At 34.4% G+C, this 15,927-nt stretch overlaps 1 protein-coding gene across 1 annotated transcript; it reads left to right on the top strand.

Annotated features, from left to right (window-relative positions):
* Positions 1 to 7,280: 7,280 nt before the first annotated feature.
* LOC135143234 (histone-lysine N-methyltransferase SETMAR-like) lies at positions 7,281 to 8,127 on the top strand. The gene is made up of 2 exons (XM_064075113.1): positions 7,281 to 7,742; positions 7,795 to 8,127. Exons 1-2 carry the CDS (start codon positions 7,281 to 7,283, stop codon positions 8,125 to 8,127), a joined length of 795 nt encoding a protein of 264 aa, XP_063931183.1.
* Positions 8,128 to 15,927: the final 7,800 nt, after the last annotated feature.

The raw sequence follows: 15,927 nt of genomic DNA, 5'->3' as shown, positions 1-15,927 counted from the left end.
TATTTAAAAAAAATTACAGCGTGGTAAAACAACGCCTCGTCTTCGGCAATTTGCAGCTACTTTACGGTTTTACTCTAACAAAGCATATGAGTATATGAGGAAAACTTATGCTTTGGCGTTACCCCATCAAGCAACAATGGTTCTGTAATGTAAATTGTGACCCCGGTTTTTGGGACACCGCTTTTGACACTATAAAACGTAAGGTGACCGAAGCTCCTGAAAATGGTAGGGAAGTTATTTGTTCCTTAATGTTAGACGAAATGGCTGTACGAAAACAGTTGGATTTCGATGGGGAGAAGACTTGGGGCTACATTGACTATGGAATTGCATTTGACAGTGATTCTTTAGAACTGGCCACTGAAGCTCGTTGTCATGGTGGTATCACAAAATGCAGACTGGAAAATTCCAGTTGCATATTTCTTAATTAAAACATTAACCGGTCAACAAAAAGCCAATATTGTCAGGGAGTGTCTCATTCGTCTACACAACATAAATGTTGTTACCTCCGTTAAGTGTAACGGACCAGCGTCACATTTTACGATATTTAATTTTGATTTTAGGTGGGCTTATTAAACCTTCTGCTGTAAGATTTGTTGTTACTGTGATTTGCAAATACGAAAGATTTTGCAACTCACCGATAATAAACTTCAAAACGATGAACAATTTTTTAAAACTTTTGGCATAGCTTGTGCGCAGAAATTCTATAGCGCTGCCAACACTCGTTTTCCTAATTTAGAGGACCACGCACTCGAGACGGAGACCATCGATGAAGGCCATTTATATATTCTTATTAAACAAATAATTAATGCCTAAATGCGAATAAGAATGTTTAATTTGAGGAAAAGACTCATATCTTGCTCAAGGCACTTCTGTGTACACAAAATTGGTACTGTTTTCGCATCAATTAATATATTGAAGTATTAGTTATGTATTATGTTATGTACGTTAACTGTAGGTGGCCTTCCAATAATTCAATAATGGAAGTAAATGAACATGTGTGTAATAATAGTTATCTATTATACAAGCGGTTAAAGTGAATGTTTAATGAGCGGTCAGTTTAGGGCGAGAGCGGCGTATGCCGCGAGCGCCTTAAGACCGCGAGTTACACATTCATTTTAACCGCGAGTGTAATACAAAATTTTATTCAATTTTGACAACCCCAAGTCCCAAATTGTGAAAAAATTGGTGATTCAAAGTTCAGACTCGAGAAACGTCAGAATTGACAGCGACCAAATAAAAGTTTTATATGCGTAGAATTTAGTGTACAATATCAGGTGTGTGTGTGTAGTATGTGACTCTGGCGACGGTGTTTGTTTATTTTAAACAAACTAAAATGATCGAAAAATTGCAAAATCATGCAAGATTCTAACGACAAAACTTGCTCCCAGAAAAGACGAAATCAGAAAGTGTATCAAAAGTTCCTTAGATGGAAAGAGCAGCAAGACACTGGAGAAATTACAGAAATGGTAACCATGGTTTTAAAACAGCAAAATAAAAATTTTATTTCGCTAGCGGTTTAAAAATTTTATGGTGCTACCGGATAAACCAAAGCTTTAGTGGCCTACTGACGGCAAAATAAACGTTTGTTTACATGTCAAAATTGAATAAAATTATTTTGCTGGATGAGAATTAGAAGTTAAGTTAGAGTATCGTAGTGTAATATGGAATCCATCTCAACAAATACATATAAAAGTACTGGAAAGTGTATTACGTAAATTTTGCAAATATCTCCGTTATAAAATGTTTAAGGTTTACCCACAACGTCATTGTGATTATAATTTATTATTAAAATTAGTTGATGAAGTCTCTTACTACAAGGAGGAATGTTGCGTCTTTAATTTTTTTGCAGAAAAAAATAAATGGCAGCATATTATGTCCTAGCTTAATTCAAGGCATAAACTTTAGTGTTCCAAGATTGCAGAGTAGAACAAATGTTCTTTTTTATTATAAAATACGTAGCACACATCATCACTTCACCGGTCCGCTATTGATAACTTTAAGGTTATATAATGGTGTTGCATCGAAACACTTGGATATTTTGTGTCATAATTTTTCTGGGAGGGGTGCAAAGGGTACATTGCTGTCTTTGTTTACTTGTTAGTATTAGTGTATTTAGTAGGTTTAAGTATATTTGTTTATGCTCGTATACAATATACATGTATGTCAGTTTTCTGTTCCATTTATGGACATTTTTGTCTGTTGGAAATATATTATTATTATTATTATTATAAGATACAAAAACTTAAAGAGCAGCTAACACTATCGAATACAATGTATTTGAAACAAAAAAAAAAAAAAACGGCACGAAGATGTTCTTAAACAATTGAGATTTTCATGTAATCAGCAGCTAAAAGAGCACAAAAAGACATAAACTTTGATGGATACGTTGGAGAATGATGCGAGAGATTACACTGGTCAACAGCTAAGCTCTAACTTTTATAATACTAGTCAATTGTTATTTAATTAACAATTTTAAATAATATTATAAACCTCTAAACCAAAACGTAGCTCTCATTTAAAAGTAATCTTAAAATATTGTCCTTTGAAAAATACAAAAATCATACTATTAAGTAATAGGAAACTTTCTCTAAGGTGTATTTTTTTGTTAGCAAATTCCTACAAACTTCTTCGGAAACATGTTATCATCATATAAAAAATTAAAAAGTAACATATTCTTAAAAATGCATTTTATGCATTCGCACCTTGATTTTTTCCCCAAAAATTGTGACGACGTGAGTGACAAACATGGAAAACGCTTCCATCTAGGCATTTTGTCGATAGAAAAACGTTACCAAGATCGATGGAACACCGAAATGCTCACAGAATACTGCGGGACCATCAAGCGAGAGATGTCCAATGAAATCTATAGGAGGCAACCGAAAAAACGTCGGTCTTAGCTGTTTCTTTTGTTTTTTTCATTTTTTAAACTATAATCGTTGTTTTTTTTCTTAATTATAATTGTTCTTTTGTTAATACATCACTTTTTGCCGTTAAAGATACAAAAATTAAATTGTTTTACCTGTTTGTAACATCACATATGCTTTTTTTTTTAATTGAGCTAAGTTATAAGATTTGTGATCTTTGTTACAAATACAAACACGGAGACAAATTAAACGAAAACATTACAATTATGTCAAAGTTAGAGAGAAAAAAAAATTAAATTTTGTTGACCAGTGTTATTCTTTAAAACGACCAAAATGGTCTGAAGCTACAATTCGTCAATGTATAGCTCGGCGATATTCTTCCCCCAAGGGTATGAATTCACTACACGAATTCACTATTGGATTATGCATGGTAGAGTTTCGAGAAGAATTCCCTGATTTTGCCGTAGAGTATACGCAGTTTCGACAAACTTTAAATGTCTCCTTAAAAAATTTTCAAAAAAATGGATCTGTGACACGAAAAGCTGGAAGTGGCCGTCCAAAGAAACGAACTCCAGAACTAATTGAAGAAGCGAGAGAAGTAATGGAAGAAACCCCGGGTACTTCTATTCGTCATTTATCACAACATTATCGTCTCACATCTGTACATGAATTACATCCAACAGACTTTCCTCAAAGAGTTCAATACTGTGAATGGTTTCTGAATACTTTGGATATGGGCGACCACCTTGAAGAAACGTTTTTCACCGATGAAGCATACTTTCATCTTAGTGGCTATGTAAACTCACAAAACACAAGAATGTGGACTTCAGAAAATCCACACTTTTTCATTGAGTCGCCCCAATATCCCCAGAAAGTTGGTATTTGGGCTGCAATTAGCCAACGCAGAATAATTGGTCCAATTTTTTTTTTATGGTAAAGAGGTTTTTAGTATTTTATCAACAAAATAATGATGTTTTCATTTCAGGAAACATAAATGCTGCAAGATACCGTGACGAAATTTTAAGTGTATTCTTAAATCAGCTGGATGATGAAGAATTAGTGTATGGTTACTTTCAGCAGGACGGTGCGACTGCTCATACAACTGGAGCTACAATAGGTTTTTTGTCTGAATTTTATGAAAATATATAGGATTATTAGTCGCAATACACCAAACAACTGGCCGCCTAGATCATGTGATCTCACTCCTTGTGACTTCTTCTTGTGGCCACATATAAAAAATTCAATTTATACAACACCCATGAATGACTTGGAAGAATTACGGAATAGAATAACACACAAAATAAATGATATTAATAATAGTGCAAATGTTTTAGAAAATGTGGCCAATGCAGTAAGGCGAAGGGCAGGTTGTGTCTACAAGAAGGGGGTTCTCACTTCCAGCATTTGTTGTAATGTAATTCAAAATGTAACATTTATCAGGCCCTACATAATGTTCGACAGAATTATGCGGAATGCTTTCATATTGTTGTTACAGAAGATTTCAATAAAGTGTCGTATTCTTATCTTTTCTTTTACCTTCTTAAGAAACAAAAATTGCTTGAACAAAGTGTTGTAATGAACTGATCTTTTTAATAACCAGTATGATTTGCATACTTGCATTTATTTTTTTTATTTCAAAAATAAATCGTCAAAATAAAACACTAGTCACTTGTTTTCTTTTGTAATTACTGTGGCCGGTGAGAAGAGAAATGAATGAAGTGGACTGTAATTATTGTTTTATTGTACACAACACTGGACAGTAACAGTCCACACAACTAGTCTGCTATCGAAGGACTAACAAACTAAAAAATGTTCAAGTGGGGTAAAGGCAGATGTGAAAGGGTATGGTCCGCCCAACCCTTTGGTCTTGGACTATGGTACGAGCCGCCAATTAGAAATGCCGCACTAAAAGACCGCCGCCGCCCCTTGACAGAGGGGGACCTCCCAGCAAAGAGTACCACCAACAAAAGCGCGGGTCGCCCCAAAGAGTGCTGCCGGTTGTATGTACAGGCCGTGCCAGTAATTATTAATTTTATTTGAATAATTTGCGTCAAGCAGATTTGCATTAAAGTGAGAAAATGTTTTCTAACCCAACATTATTTGCCGCTAAATGTCATTCTCAATGACCTTCAGTTTTTTACGTGACTCTTTCTACACTTTAAAAAAGCCGCAAACAATTGAATTTTCACCGCCTGCTCCAAATATATTTTTAATTGTACACCCGTTACAATTGAATATTGAGAAGTTATGCAGGACTTTTTTAAGCTCCACGACGTCAGTGACAGGAGACAATATTTCCAACAACTGGATCCTAAATGTGCCCCTTACCTAAATATTAGCTTACATATAATTTAGAATTTTGTGATTGGCGGCATGCGTTCTCTCGTCAAGAACATTGAACACACACATGCAAAATTGTAAAAAACGGTTTGAACTGAAAATAAAACTGACAAAAAATTGTACAATTGATAAAGAACAACATTTCTTTCAATCATCTGAAAAAAAAAACGATGGCGAGCTATAGTTGAGACAATGGTAGCAATTGTGCAGTTTTGAGACATCAAAACGAAATTTACGACCAACGCATTGTTAAGCAAATTAACAGACTTTAAATTTATTTGTTCCATTGTTATTTGGGATGTTATATAATATCAAAAATAGATGTAGCAAGTAAAATGTTACAAAGGCCAGGGTCTAATTTAAACGAGTGCTCAAGAATATTAAACGATATATTAAAATTTGTAAAAGATAAGCGATGTGATGAAGAATTTCGCAAATATATTACTGTTGCGAAAAATTTTGCAGCTGAAAATTACGCTTCTGCTGAATTTTCAATTTAGTCGTAAAAAAAAAGGTAAAACATTTAAGTTACGAATGCCCAGGCGACAACTTGGAAGATCCTATAAAAATTTTAAAAATAGATTTTTATTTTGTACCGCTATAACAGCAATTGAACTGCAATATTTTATTTCAATTTTTATGCGAATTTCAAAATTTATCTGAGGAAGCATTAAAAAAAGGTTCTTTTGATTTGGACCTCAATTTGTTTCACGAATGAAAAACATATAAAACCATACAAACATATTGTTTGAACCCTATTCAAAATTTAAATTACTGTTACTTTCAAAGGTTTCGGGTACACACCTATTTTTTTCTACATTGATTTTCATCTTGTCACTGACAGTAATTACACGCGGTTTTATTGAAAGCAAGCGTACATCGTTAACAATAATTTACAATAATCATTTACTAGTGTATTTATTTCTTTAAGATTTCTTTTTGAGGTTACCTGTAAGTGTTACCACTAGTGAAAGAAGTTTTTCGAAATTAAATTTAATAAAAAATAATTTGCGAATTTCTATCAGCCAAGAGCGACTAATAAGTAAACTTAGCCTTTTAGCAATTGAATATGAACTTTGTGAAAGCTTAGATCTGTCTTGTCTTATAGAAGGAGTTAAATTGTACTCCTAGTAATAGTATAAAAAAAGTGTAACATTTTTTATTAACTTTTGTTTATAAAGGATACGTTTATTTCATCGCACTAGAAGCGTGAAAAAAAGTGTCATAGCGTTTCATTTATTCACGCATTTGAGTGAAAAAAAAGTGTCGTAGCGTGTCATTTTTTAACGGAATAAAACATAGAAGCGCCTGCCGTTGCTATGGTAATTCATCAACACAAGTGGTTTGTATTAATTTTCTCGGTATGTTCCAAAATAAAAAGTTTTTGAAGTTGGTGGGTGTTGAGTTTTGTTACGAACGCGAAAAAAAATTTGTATGCGACTCCTGTGTAAAGTCGCTTTTTTTTACTCGGCGGATTTGCGCACTCGCTTCGGCTCGTGCGGCAAATTTTCCTTCTCGTAAAATAAGATACACTTTACTCACGAGTCGCATACAAGACTTTTATTACATTTAAATTGAATTATCAAAAAATGTACTACATAAATATTCCAAATTTGTTAACAATGTTAGTAATTGTACAAACTGTAACATTACCATAAATAGAAATTAACAGAGCATGTGTCCTGATGCACTTTTTTTCGTAAGGGACGTAAGTAAATCACTTACGTCCCGTCGTCATTAACAACCATAATCATTTCGTAAAACGAACTTGCGTCCATGAAAACCATGTATTTCATGGTATGACTACGATAAGGGGACTAGGAAAAATGTATTCAATTGTTTGAGCTATTATTTTTTCTTTCAAATTTTTTGTATATTTGTTATATTATATATACCTACGAGGACTGTATGATAACTACCCGTGTTTGAGGACTGTGGGTACCACTGACCCAAAATTTGTATGCCATGGTCTAGTGCCATCTTTCAAATGAGGCTTGTCAAAATTTCAGTCAAATTTGTTAAGTAGTTTTGTTATATCACTTATTGAAACTTGACAATTTTGTGTTTTTTGCAAAAATGGAAAAAGAGCAGTATGGATCTGTGATTCGATTTCTTTTTTTGGATGGGAAAACGTGTGAAGAAATCAAAATCAAGTTGCAGGCAGTTTATAAGGACCAAGCACCTTCGATAACTACCATCAGATACTGGTTCAACGAATTCAAACGTGGCAGAACATCTGTTTTGAATGAAGAGCGCCCAGGTCGTCCGATTAAAGTAACTACTGAGGAAATGGTCAACAAAATCCACGATATTGTCTTAGCAGACCGTCAGGTGAAGATCAGAGAGATTGCTGAGATTGCAAACATCTCAACCGAACGTGTGCACAACATTCTTCAAGAAAAACTGGGCATCAGAAGGCTATCGGCACGATGGGTGCCGCGTTTGCTCACAGTGGAGCAAAAACGGAATTGCGTTACAACTTCGGAACATTGCTTGAATATGTTTAAGCACAATTCGAAGGAGTTTCGAAGGCGTTACGTGAGTGTTGACGAAACGTGGATACACCACTAACTCCAGAGCCAAAAAACAGTCAAAACAAGGGACTCTACCCGGCGAACGTGCGCCAAAGAAAGCGAAAACGGTTTTTTCGGCCGGAAAAGTTATGGCTACTGTTTTTTGGGATTCGCATGGCATCATTTTCATAGACTATTTGGAAAATGGCAAAACAATCACAGGGCAGTACTATGCTAGCCTATTGAGCCGATTTGATGCTGAATTAAAGATAAAACGGCCCCATTTGTCGAAAAAAAAGTTGTGTTTCACCATGATAACGCACCGGCTCACACGTCTGCAATTGCCACGGCAAAACTGGTTGAATTACGCTATGGATTACTGCTGCATCCTCCCTATTCGCCAGATTTAGCACCCTGTGACTTTTATCTATCTCCAAATCTAAAAAAATGGCTTGGAGGAAGGCGGTTTACTTCAAACGGCGAAGTAATCAATGAAACAGAGGCTTATTTTGCAGAGTTTCATAAATAATATTTTTTGAATGGGTTAAAAAAGTTAGAATATCGCTGGTCGAGGTGTATAGAGTTGAAAGGAGACTAGGTTGAGAAATAAATATACAGAATTAAAAAAAAATGCTTTCTCTTTCTTAAAACGGGTACTTATCAAACAGTCCTCGTACATGCTGCATTAAATAAACTGTTTTTTGTTTATTTATTTGTAACAAGTTAGGGGCGTAAGAAATCTTTTCTTCTAACCGTCCCTGGAACTACTTGGTCCCTTAAATGAGTTTCTACAGTATCTCGCAAAGAAAAAAGTAATTTTAGGTAGTTCAACATTATTTTCAAATGCATTTAAATTTTAAATGTGGCGCCTTTGGCACTACTTATTTAACGGTGTATTTGGTGACTTTTTCGCCAGCTAATCTATCGCTGGAAATAAGTATTTAGGTACTACACCTACATCGTCGACGATCTGACAAACAAACGTAAGCGCCAAAATTTAAAAATTGAGTTTTTACCGTCATTTTATTCCTTAACGTAAGCGTCAACGATCTGTGAAAGAGCGATCAGCTGGTCGGTTACGGTAACGTAAGCGCCAGTTTTCACGAGTGAGTTTGCTCCATTCTTAAAAGGTTTTCTTGTGTGTTGTTGTGTAAGGTAAATGCTCTAAACTACTATTAACAATCATTTTATATGCTAAAGTTTAGTAAAATATTCTGGATGCGTGTTTATTTTAAAGTATCCATTATAAAATTGCATGCTTCTTTTTTGGGCGGATACGTTTGTTGGCAAATATAATGTACCAGCAACGTAACCACCATTCTCTTATGGACGGCTAATGTAAATTTAAAATTTATTTCTTATCGTTTATACGAGATTATCTAATTTGTTTTTTGGTTGGGGTGACTGATGTACAAGAGAGAAATGGAATTACATTATAGTTATTCATATATAATTATTACAGAAGTCGATTTTGCAGTAATAATTTCCATTCAGATTGTCGCTTACGCTTTATATAATTTTGTTACAGATTATAATTATAATTATGAACTCCAGAACCGCTAAAATTCTACAATTAGCAGAAAAACACGTTTTAGAAGAGGCAATGCAACATGATATTTTGCTTCTTCCTGAAAAAATATCAACAGAAGTTGAGCCAGAGTGTAGCCTTGAAACTAATTTGCTTCTGCTGCCACAGTTATTGGATTTGGACAATGTAGAACCCATGGAAACTGTCACTGATCATGATCAAAGTGACGAAAAGTCTAGACAAGAACAAATAGTAAATGATAAGAAATCTGAACAAAATGCAGAAATAGAAGAGGAAGGATATAGCGAGGACGAAGAAGTAGAACCTGCAGGAGAAGACGAGGACGAAGAAATAGAAGCAGCAAGAGAAGACGAGGATGAGGGAATAGAAGCAGCAGGAGAAAACAAGGACGATGAGATAAAAGCAGCAGGAGAAGACGATAATGATGATGAAGGAAGAGTACGCAGTTTAATAGTATCCAAAAGGTCCAGAAGAGTACAAAAACGAAACTCACGTGAACGAAAATTACTGCCAAATCCGTGCAAAAAGAAAACATGTAAAAACGGGTGCAACAATTTTAGTGAAGAAGAGAGGCAAAACCTTTTAAAAAATTTTTGGATGCTAGATAGTGCTGTGAAACAAAGAGCCTTCATAAATGGATTGGTCAATGTAGGAGCAGTTAAACGAAAGCGAACGAACAATGAAATTTCAAGAAGATCTCTAACTTATGAACATTTTCTAATGAAAGATGGGATTCAAGTCAGAGTGTGTCAGCAGTTTTTTGTATCCACTCTGGGTATCTCGCAAATGACAATACGCACTGCCATAAGAGGCAAAACAGAGGAATTGCAAGAACTAAGGGGCAAACATAAACCTGCTCACAAAGTGAAAGCTGATCAAAAGCAAAAACTAGCTGATTTTGTAAAAGCTTTACCATTGGTTCCTTCGCATTACTGTAGATCATCAACTAAAAAGCTCTACGTGCCAGCAGATATTAGAACTATAACAAATCTCTTCAGGTTGTACACGGAATTCATCGGCAAGGATAATTCTCCTCTCAGCATTGCGACATTCAAACGAATACTAAAAGAAGATTACAATATAGGGATTCATGTACCCCGAAAAGATAAATGCGTCAAATGTACCAGATATGAAAATTTACCTGGAGATCTTAAAACTGAGGAAGAAGAACTAAGTTACCAAAATCACATTTTAGAGAAAGAAGCAGGTAAAAAATATTTTTTGAAAAAGCAGGGTGAGTCGCAAAAAAATGGATGTCTTATAGCCTCATTCGACTTAGAAAAAGTTCTAACACGTCCTCACGGAAATTCCATGCTCATTGGATTTTCAAGAAAGTACGCTACTTACAACTTTACGGTCTACGAGAGTGGTTTTCAGAATGGTTACTGTTATGTGTGGGCTGAGAAAGATGCTAAACGAGGAGCAAATGAAATCTGTTCGAATTTATATTTATATCTGAAGGAAGTAGATAGACAAGAACGTGCAGAAGATTTGTATTTATTCTGTGACAATTGCCCTGGCCAAAATAAGAATAAGCACATGATTGCCATGTTAAAGTATTTTATTAATGAATCAACGCATATTAAAACAGTAACTTTAACGTATTTGGTAGCAGGGCATATCTACATGCCTGTGGATAGCATGCACTCTGCAATTGAGAAAAAAAGTAAGAACATGGAAATTCAAGCTCCATCAGAATGGATAACCGTGATCAGAAATGCTAGTCTTAAACCAAAACCATACGAAGTAACTCAAGTGGATTTCTCATATTTCTATGACTGGAAAGAACTTGTACAAGTGCGAAATTTCCGTACTGAGGACAATGTAGAAGTTAAATTGACTGATATAAGAACAATTCACTTTGAAAAAAATACTCAAAACATTAAGGTAAAAACCAATTATGACGAAAATGCAGATTACATGAAAGTGTGTTTCAAAATCAAAATTCCCAAAAACGGTTTGAACAAAATATATAAGTCCGAACAACCAATAAATAAAAGAAAACTCGAAAATTTGATGGATTTATGTAACAAATTAGTGATTAAACCCCAATACCATCATGAATACAAATATTTAAAATATAGTGCTAACGTGGCAGACGTTCTAGAAGAAAGTGACATAGATGATGCCTTGTAAAGCAATGTTATTTTCCTTTTGACTTACCTAATTAAAAAAATAAATCCTTAGTTAATTTTGCATGAAAAATAATTTTGTCCGTTTTTGATAACCACCTTCCTTTTTATTCACACAATTAAAATAGGAAAACGTAACTGCCATCTTAACCGACAATTTGCAGAGATGTGACCTGTTTCAAATAACGTAAGTACAAATAAACAAAAACGTAAGTTACATAAGGTTTTTCACGATCAACGTAAGCGACAAATTTTAAGAAAAAACCCAATTACAATGCTTGAATATCAACAATTACGATTCCAAAAAATCGACAAAAATATATTGTCATTATAGCGACACGTACTTTTAATAAATTTGGAGATATAATGCAAATAAACAGTTTTTCGAACTTCCTGTAAAATTATGCAAACGGCGCTTACGTTTGTTTGTCAGATCGTCGACGACATGATTAACATGCGAAAATTTTTATAATTGTCTGAAGAGTAATTAAGTAATAATTTGTGTGGTTTCTAATAAAAAGTAATGACACGCTTATGATATGACGCTCCCAATATTTTACCCGGCGGCCCTCTTTATTGTCTTGCAAATATGGTCAGCTTACAAATGACACCGTTGTAGATAAAAAAAAATGTAATGTTTTTCTATATTTCAAATGATCCATTCCTATTATGGGTCGATTTTTTGGATAACATAGTAGGTAATAATAATTATGAAATATAAAACTTACCCACATGCGAATTTTATAATACGGAACAATCAAGTGCGTTGCGTGCCGCCGCCATACTGAAATGAAGATGTACAGGTACAATTCTTAATTTCTTGAAAAATGTTACACTTTGTAAAACCTTCAGAGAAAAAGCACACACACTTTCAACAATTTACAAAGTTTGTAATCGTTCACAACACAACAAATGCAGATTTTAAACGTCTTATACATACGTAACACTACTTGCAACACGAACAACGCAACACCGGCACCATTACAATACTCCATCACGTTGAGTTTCTGCGACTCACGCTTTGACCGGCTATGAGGACAACCGAAATCGCTTGAGCGACACATCTCTGACAGTTTATGTAACTTACCGGCAACCACTTTTAAAAACATTGGATTAAAGACAATGTGGAATTCTTAAAATAAAATATAAAATGTTTACCACGATTCCACGATGTTCACGATCATCACGACGTACACCGAAAAAACTTCAAACATGGACAGCCACGCAACGACTCAACAACCAATGGGACAGCCGGACTTTCGGCAAAACATTGCGCGCAATTCAAATAATAAGAAGCTTATAAGTAGCATGTGTGGAATATAAATATTGTTTCCGTCAATTAAAAAGGTTTTAAATTTATTAATTCTGTACACTTTCTTTTTTTAAATTGTGTAAAAATAGATAGGAGTATTTATTATTGAAATAAAGACATCTAGTCAGTAAATAAGCTTCCGAACTTTCTTGGTTACTTTCAATGTACAAGTTTGGACATATACCGACTTATTATTACTTTGTAATCTTGCTTTGTATTTCAGTAGAATTCCGTCCGGCAACATGTGCACATAAAACACCCCGGAATAACAACCCCAAGTTCACATTTGTTACGGCTTTGGCAGGGATTTGGCACTTAGAATTATTCATTAAACAATGTATTTGTCTAAAGTCGCGATCTTTTCTATAGAACCACTCCCTAGTGTAAATTTTCAAAATTTGTTTGGTGTAAGTGACCTTGACGGGTTTCTGGGGGAAAACATATGTGTCAAAAATTTGACAGGTTAGATGACCCCATTGTCAATGTAGATATTTTATTTTAATAAACAGATGAACCGAACATACAGTGTGCACGGGATACAGTGCGGCATAGCTGAGGGCAACCGAAACATTCGTGTTGTGCTAGTTTCGATTGCCATATCAACTACCGCTACCAACCGCGTTCGGCGTAAAGTACTAGATGACAGGGCTACCAACTTGACTTTTTATCGAGTGGTTCCGTAGAAATGACCGCTACTGTATATTTAAATTGCAACACTGATGAAATTACAAGAATTGCAAAAAAGAAATTATACAATTTTTATTTTCGAAACATAAGCTAAGGAACTATTGTATTCGATTCCATCCGGCAACTGGCTACTTTCATATTTTCTCGATGTGTCAGAGTCATAAATGATCCCTTGAGTACAAAATCATAGGTCTCCCATTTTTGTCTGTCTGCCTGCCTGTCCGTCTGGCTATCTGCCTGTCTATCTATCTGTCTGTCTGTCTGTAGATTTGTCCGCCGTTTGTATCGAATTTTGTTAGACAGATGAAATGGAGAGAGTGCAAGAAAAATACTTAAAATGGACATTGGGATTGGAAAAGTATACGCCGGGGTATATAGTGAGAGAAGAAACAAAAAGGAAAAAAATGAGAGTGGAAGTGGGTAAAAGGGCGATTGGATTTGAAAAGAAGTTTAGTGAGACAGGTGATTCTAAAATTTTGCAAGAATGTTGGAAGGAAATAAGAAAGGAAGGGGACAAACATGTGTGGAACGAAAGAGACAACTATTATGAAGGAAAGGGATATGCATGTGAAGAAATAGAGAAAATGAGAGAAATGGGAAGGAGTATGAAAGAAGAACTGAGTGTAAGAGATAAGGACATAGATAAGCAAGAACGCAGATCGAGAATACCGGAGTCTAATTACAATGCAGAGTACAGAAAAGTAGTAAAGGATGAAGTACCAAAGTACACACACACACAGAGAGAGAGAGAGAGAGTATAAAGGAGAAAAGAATGATGGCGAGATTTAGGTGTGGAAATAAAGAGAAAGAGAATAATTTTTGGATGGATGAAACTGACAGAAGGTGTAGGATATGTTGGAGAGAGGGAGAAACAATAGAGCATATGCTGGAAAGACGTGAAGGATTGAGAGAATCGGAAGAAGTCCTAAACGAGGATGGAAGAGGACTGGACTGGATGAAAGAAGTATGGAAGATAAGGGAACTAAGGCAAGGGGTGGACAAGTGGAAAGAATAGAACAATTATTATTAGAGAGCGGAAAATATGCAGCAAAATTTTGGGAAATATGATCATATGACATGCATCAAATTTATGCAAATATGCAATAAGTTTCTTAATATATGCAGAGATATGCAGTTGCATATGCTCCAAAAATAAAAAAAAGCGTAATAACCGAACTAAATTTATTTACAAATTGCAAAAACACCTTACCTTTTATTACAAAAAATACATAAATCACATTGCAAAGTGTTTAATTAGATCTCACTGACAAATAAATGACATTTTTTAAGATAATATTCTTATACTAAAAAATAAATATAGGTAAACAGAACGAATTAAAAAATAGTAGTAATCGACTATTTAATTACTATTTTGGTAACAATTTATTTTTAAATATTTTTCGAAATATTCTAACAAAAATTTGTCCGGTGATTCTAAAGTATGTATTTGTAAATATAAAAACTGCGCACTGCGTCCACAGATGTAAAAATACTTATCAGATTAGAGCAGGCACAACAAAACACAGTTCCTTCTTGAAGAATAAGTTCAGGAAAAGGTTTAATTCATAAATTAATTTGAGTTATCTACATATTGACACACATCTCTATCGCTTTATATACTTAAATGCAAACACACGATGAAAAATAATAGGATAACGTCCCTTCGACCACCATAAAACATACCACTAATACACTTAAGTAACGAACAAAAATATTGAAATGAACGGTATTTCCAAAAGTAATTAGGACCCGAATTTACCTGGAAGGATGGCTTAACACCCAGTGGTTCCTCCAAACTACCATAAAACCCAAACCTTTTCCAGTTATTTGAAGCTCAGGACAATATTTGCAATATGATTCATGAAATTTCGTCGTTCTAGAAAAATGCCGATCGAATGGCATTTTTTTTTTTCAGAGTAGCACAAAAATTGATATACATGCAAAATATGCACCCGTTACGTGAAATATGCAGCAGAAGGCAAATATATGCAAATATGCAATTTTTTTATAGCTGTATTCATTTTTAATTAGCATGAATCGTTCACATATTAAATATCAAGACTAATATGCAAAAAATAACGGATATGCAAATTTCATAAAATCCGCTCTCTAATTATTATTATATAAAACTCGATTATTTATTTTATTTATTTTTAATGATTTATTTGTATTATGGAAATCTTATTAAGCCTGTAAGGCAAATAATAAATTAATACTACACTTGTTAGACAGATGATGTCCGAAACTGGGTACCGAATCGATTATGGTCCACTTTTATGAGTTCTGTTGCATAAAACACATACAATTCTCCCCTCATTTAGAAGGTAAAACGCTAACCAAATTTTGTCTAATCATCATCATCAACAATGTGATGACGTCACCTAAAAATTGTACTTATTGAATGGATTTAAAATTATATAAGACAACATAGTCCTACACGTATATTTTATGAATCCGTGATGAGTTTTTACCCGAGACATCCAGATTATTGGGAAAAAAATCAAAATTGTATAACATTTTAAAATTTAAT

This window comes from Zophobas morio, unplaced genomic scaffold, assembly GCF_036711695.1.
Source record: "Zophobas morio isolate AGI-343-1 ecotype UQ-CSIRO unplaced genomic scaffold, CSIRO_AGI_Zmor_V1 ptg000058l, whole genome shotgun sequence".
NCBI classification, from domain to species: Eukaryota; Metazoa; Arthropoda; class Insecta; order Coleoptera; family Tenebrionidae; genus Zophobas; species Zophobas morio.
This window is presented reverse-complemented; position numbering and strand designations above follow the sequence as displayed.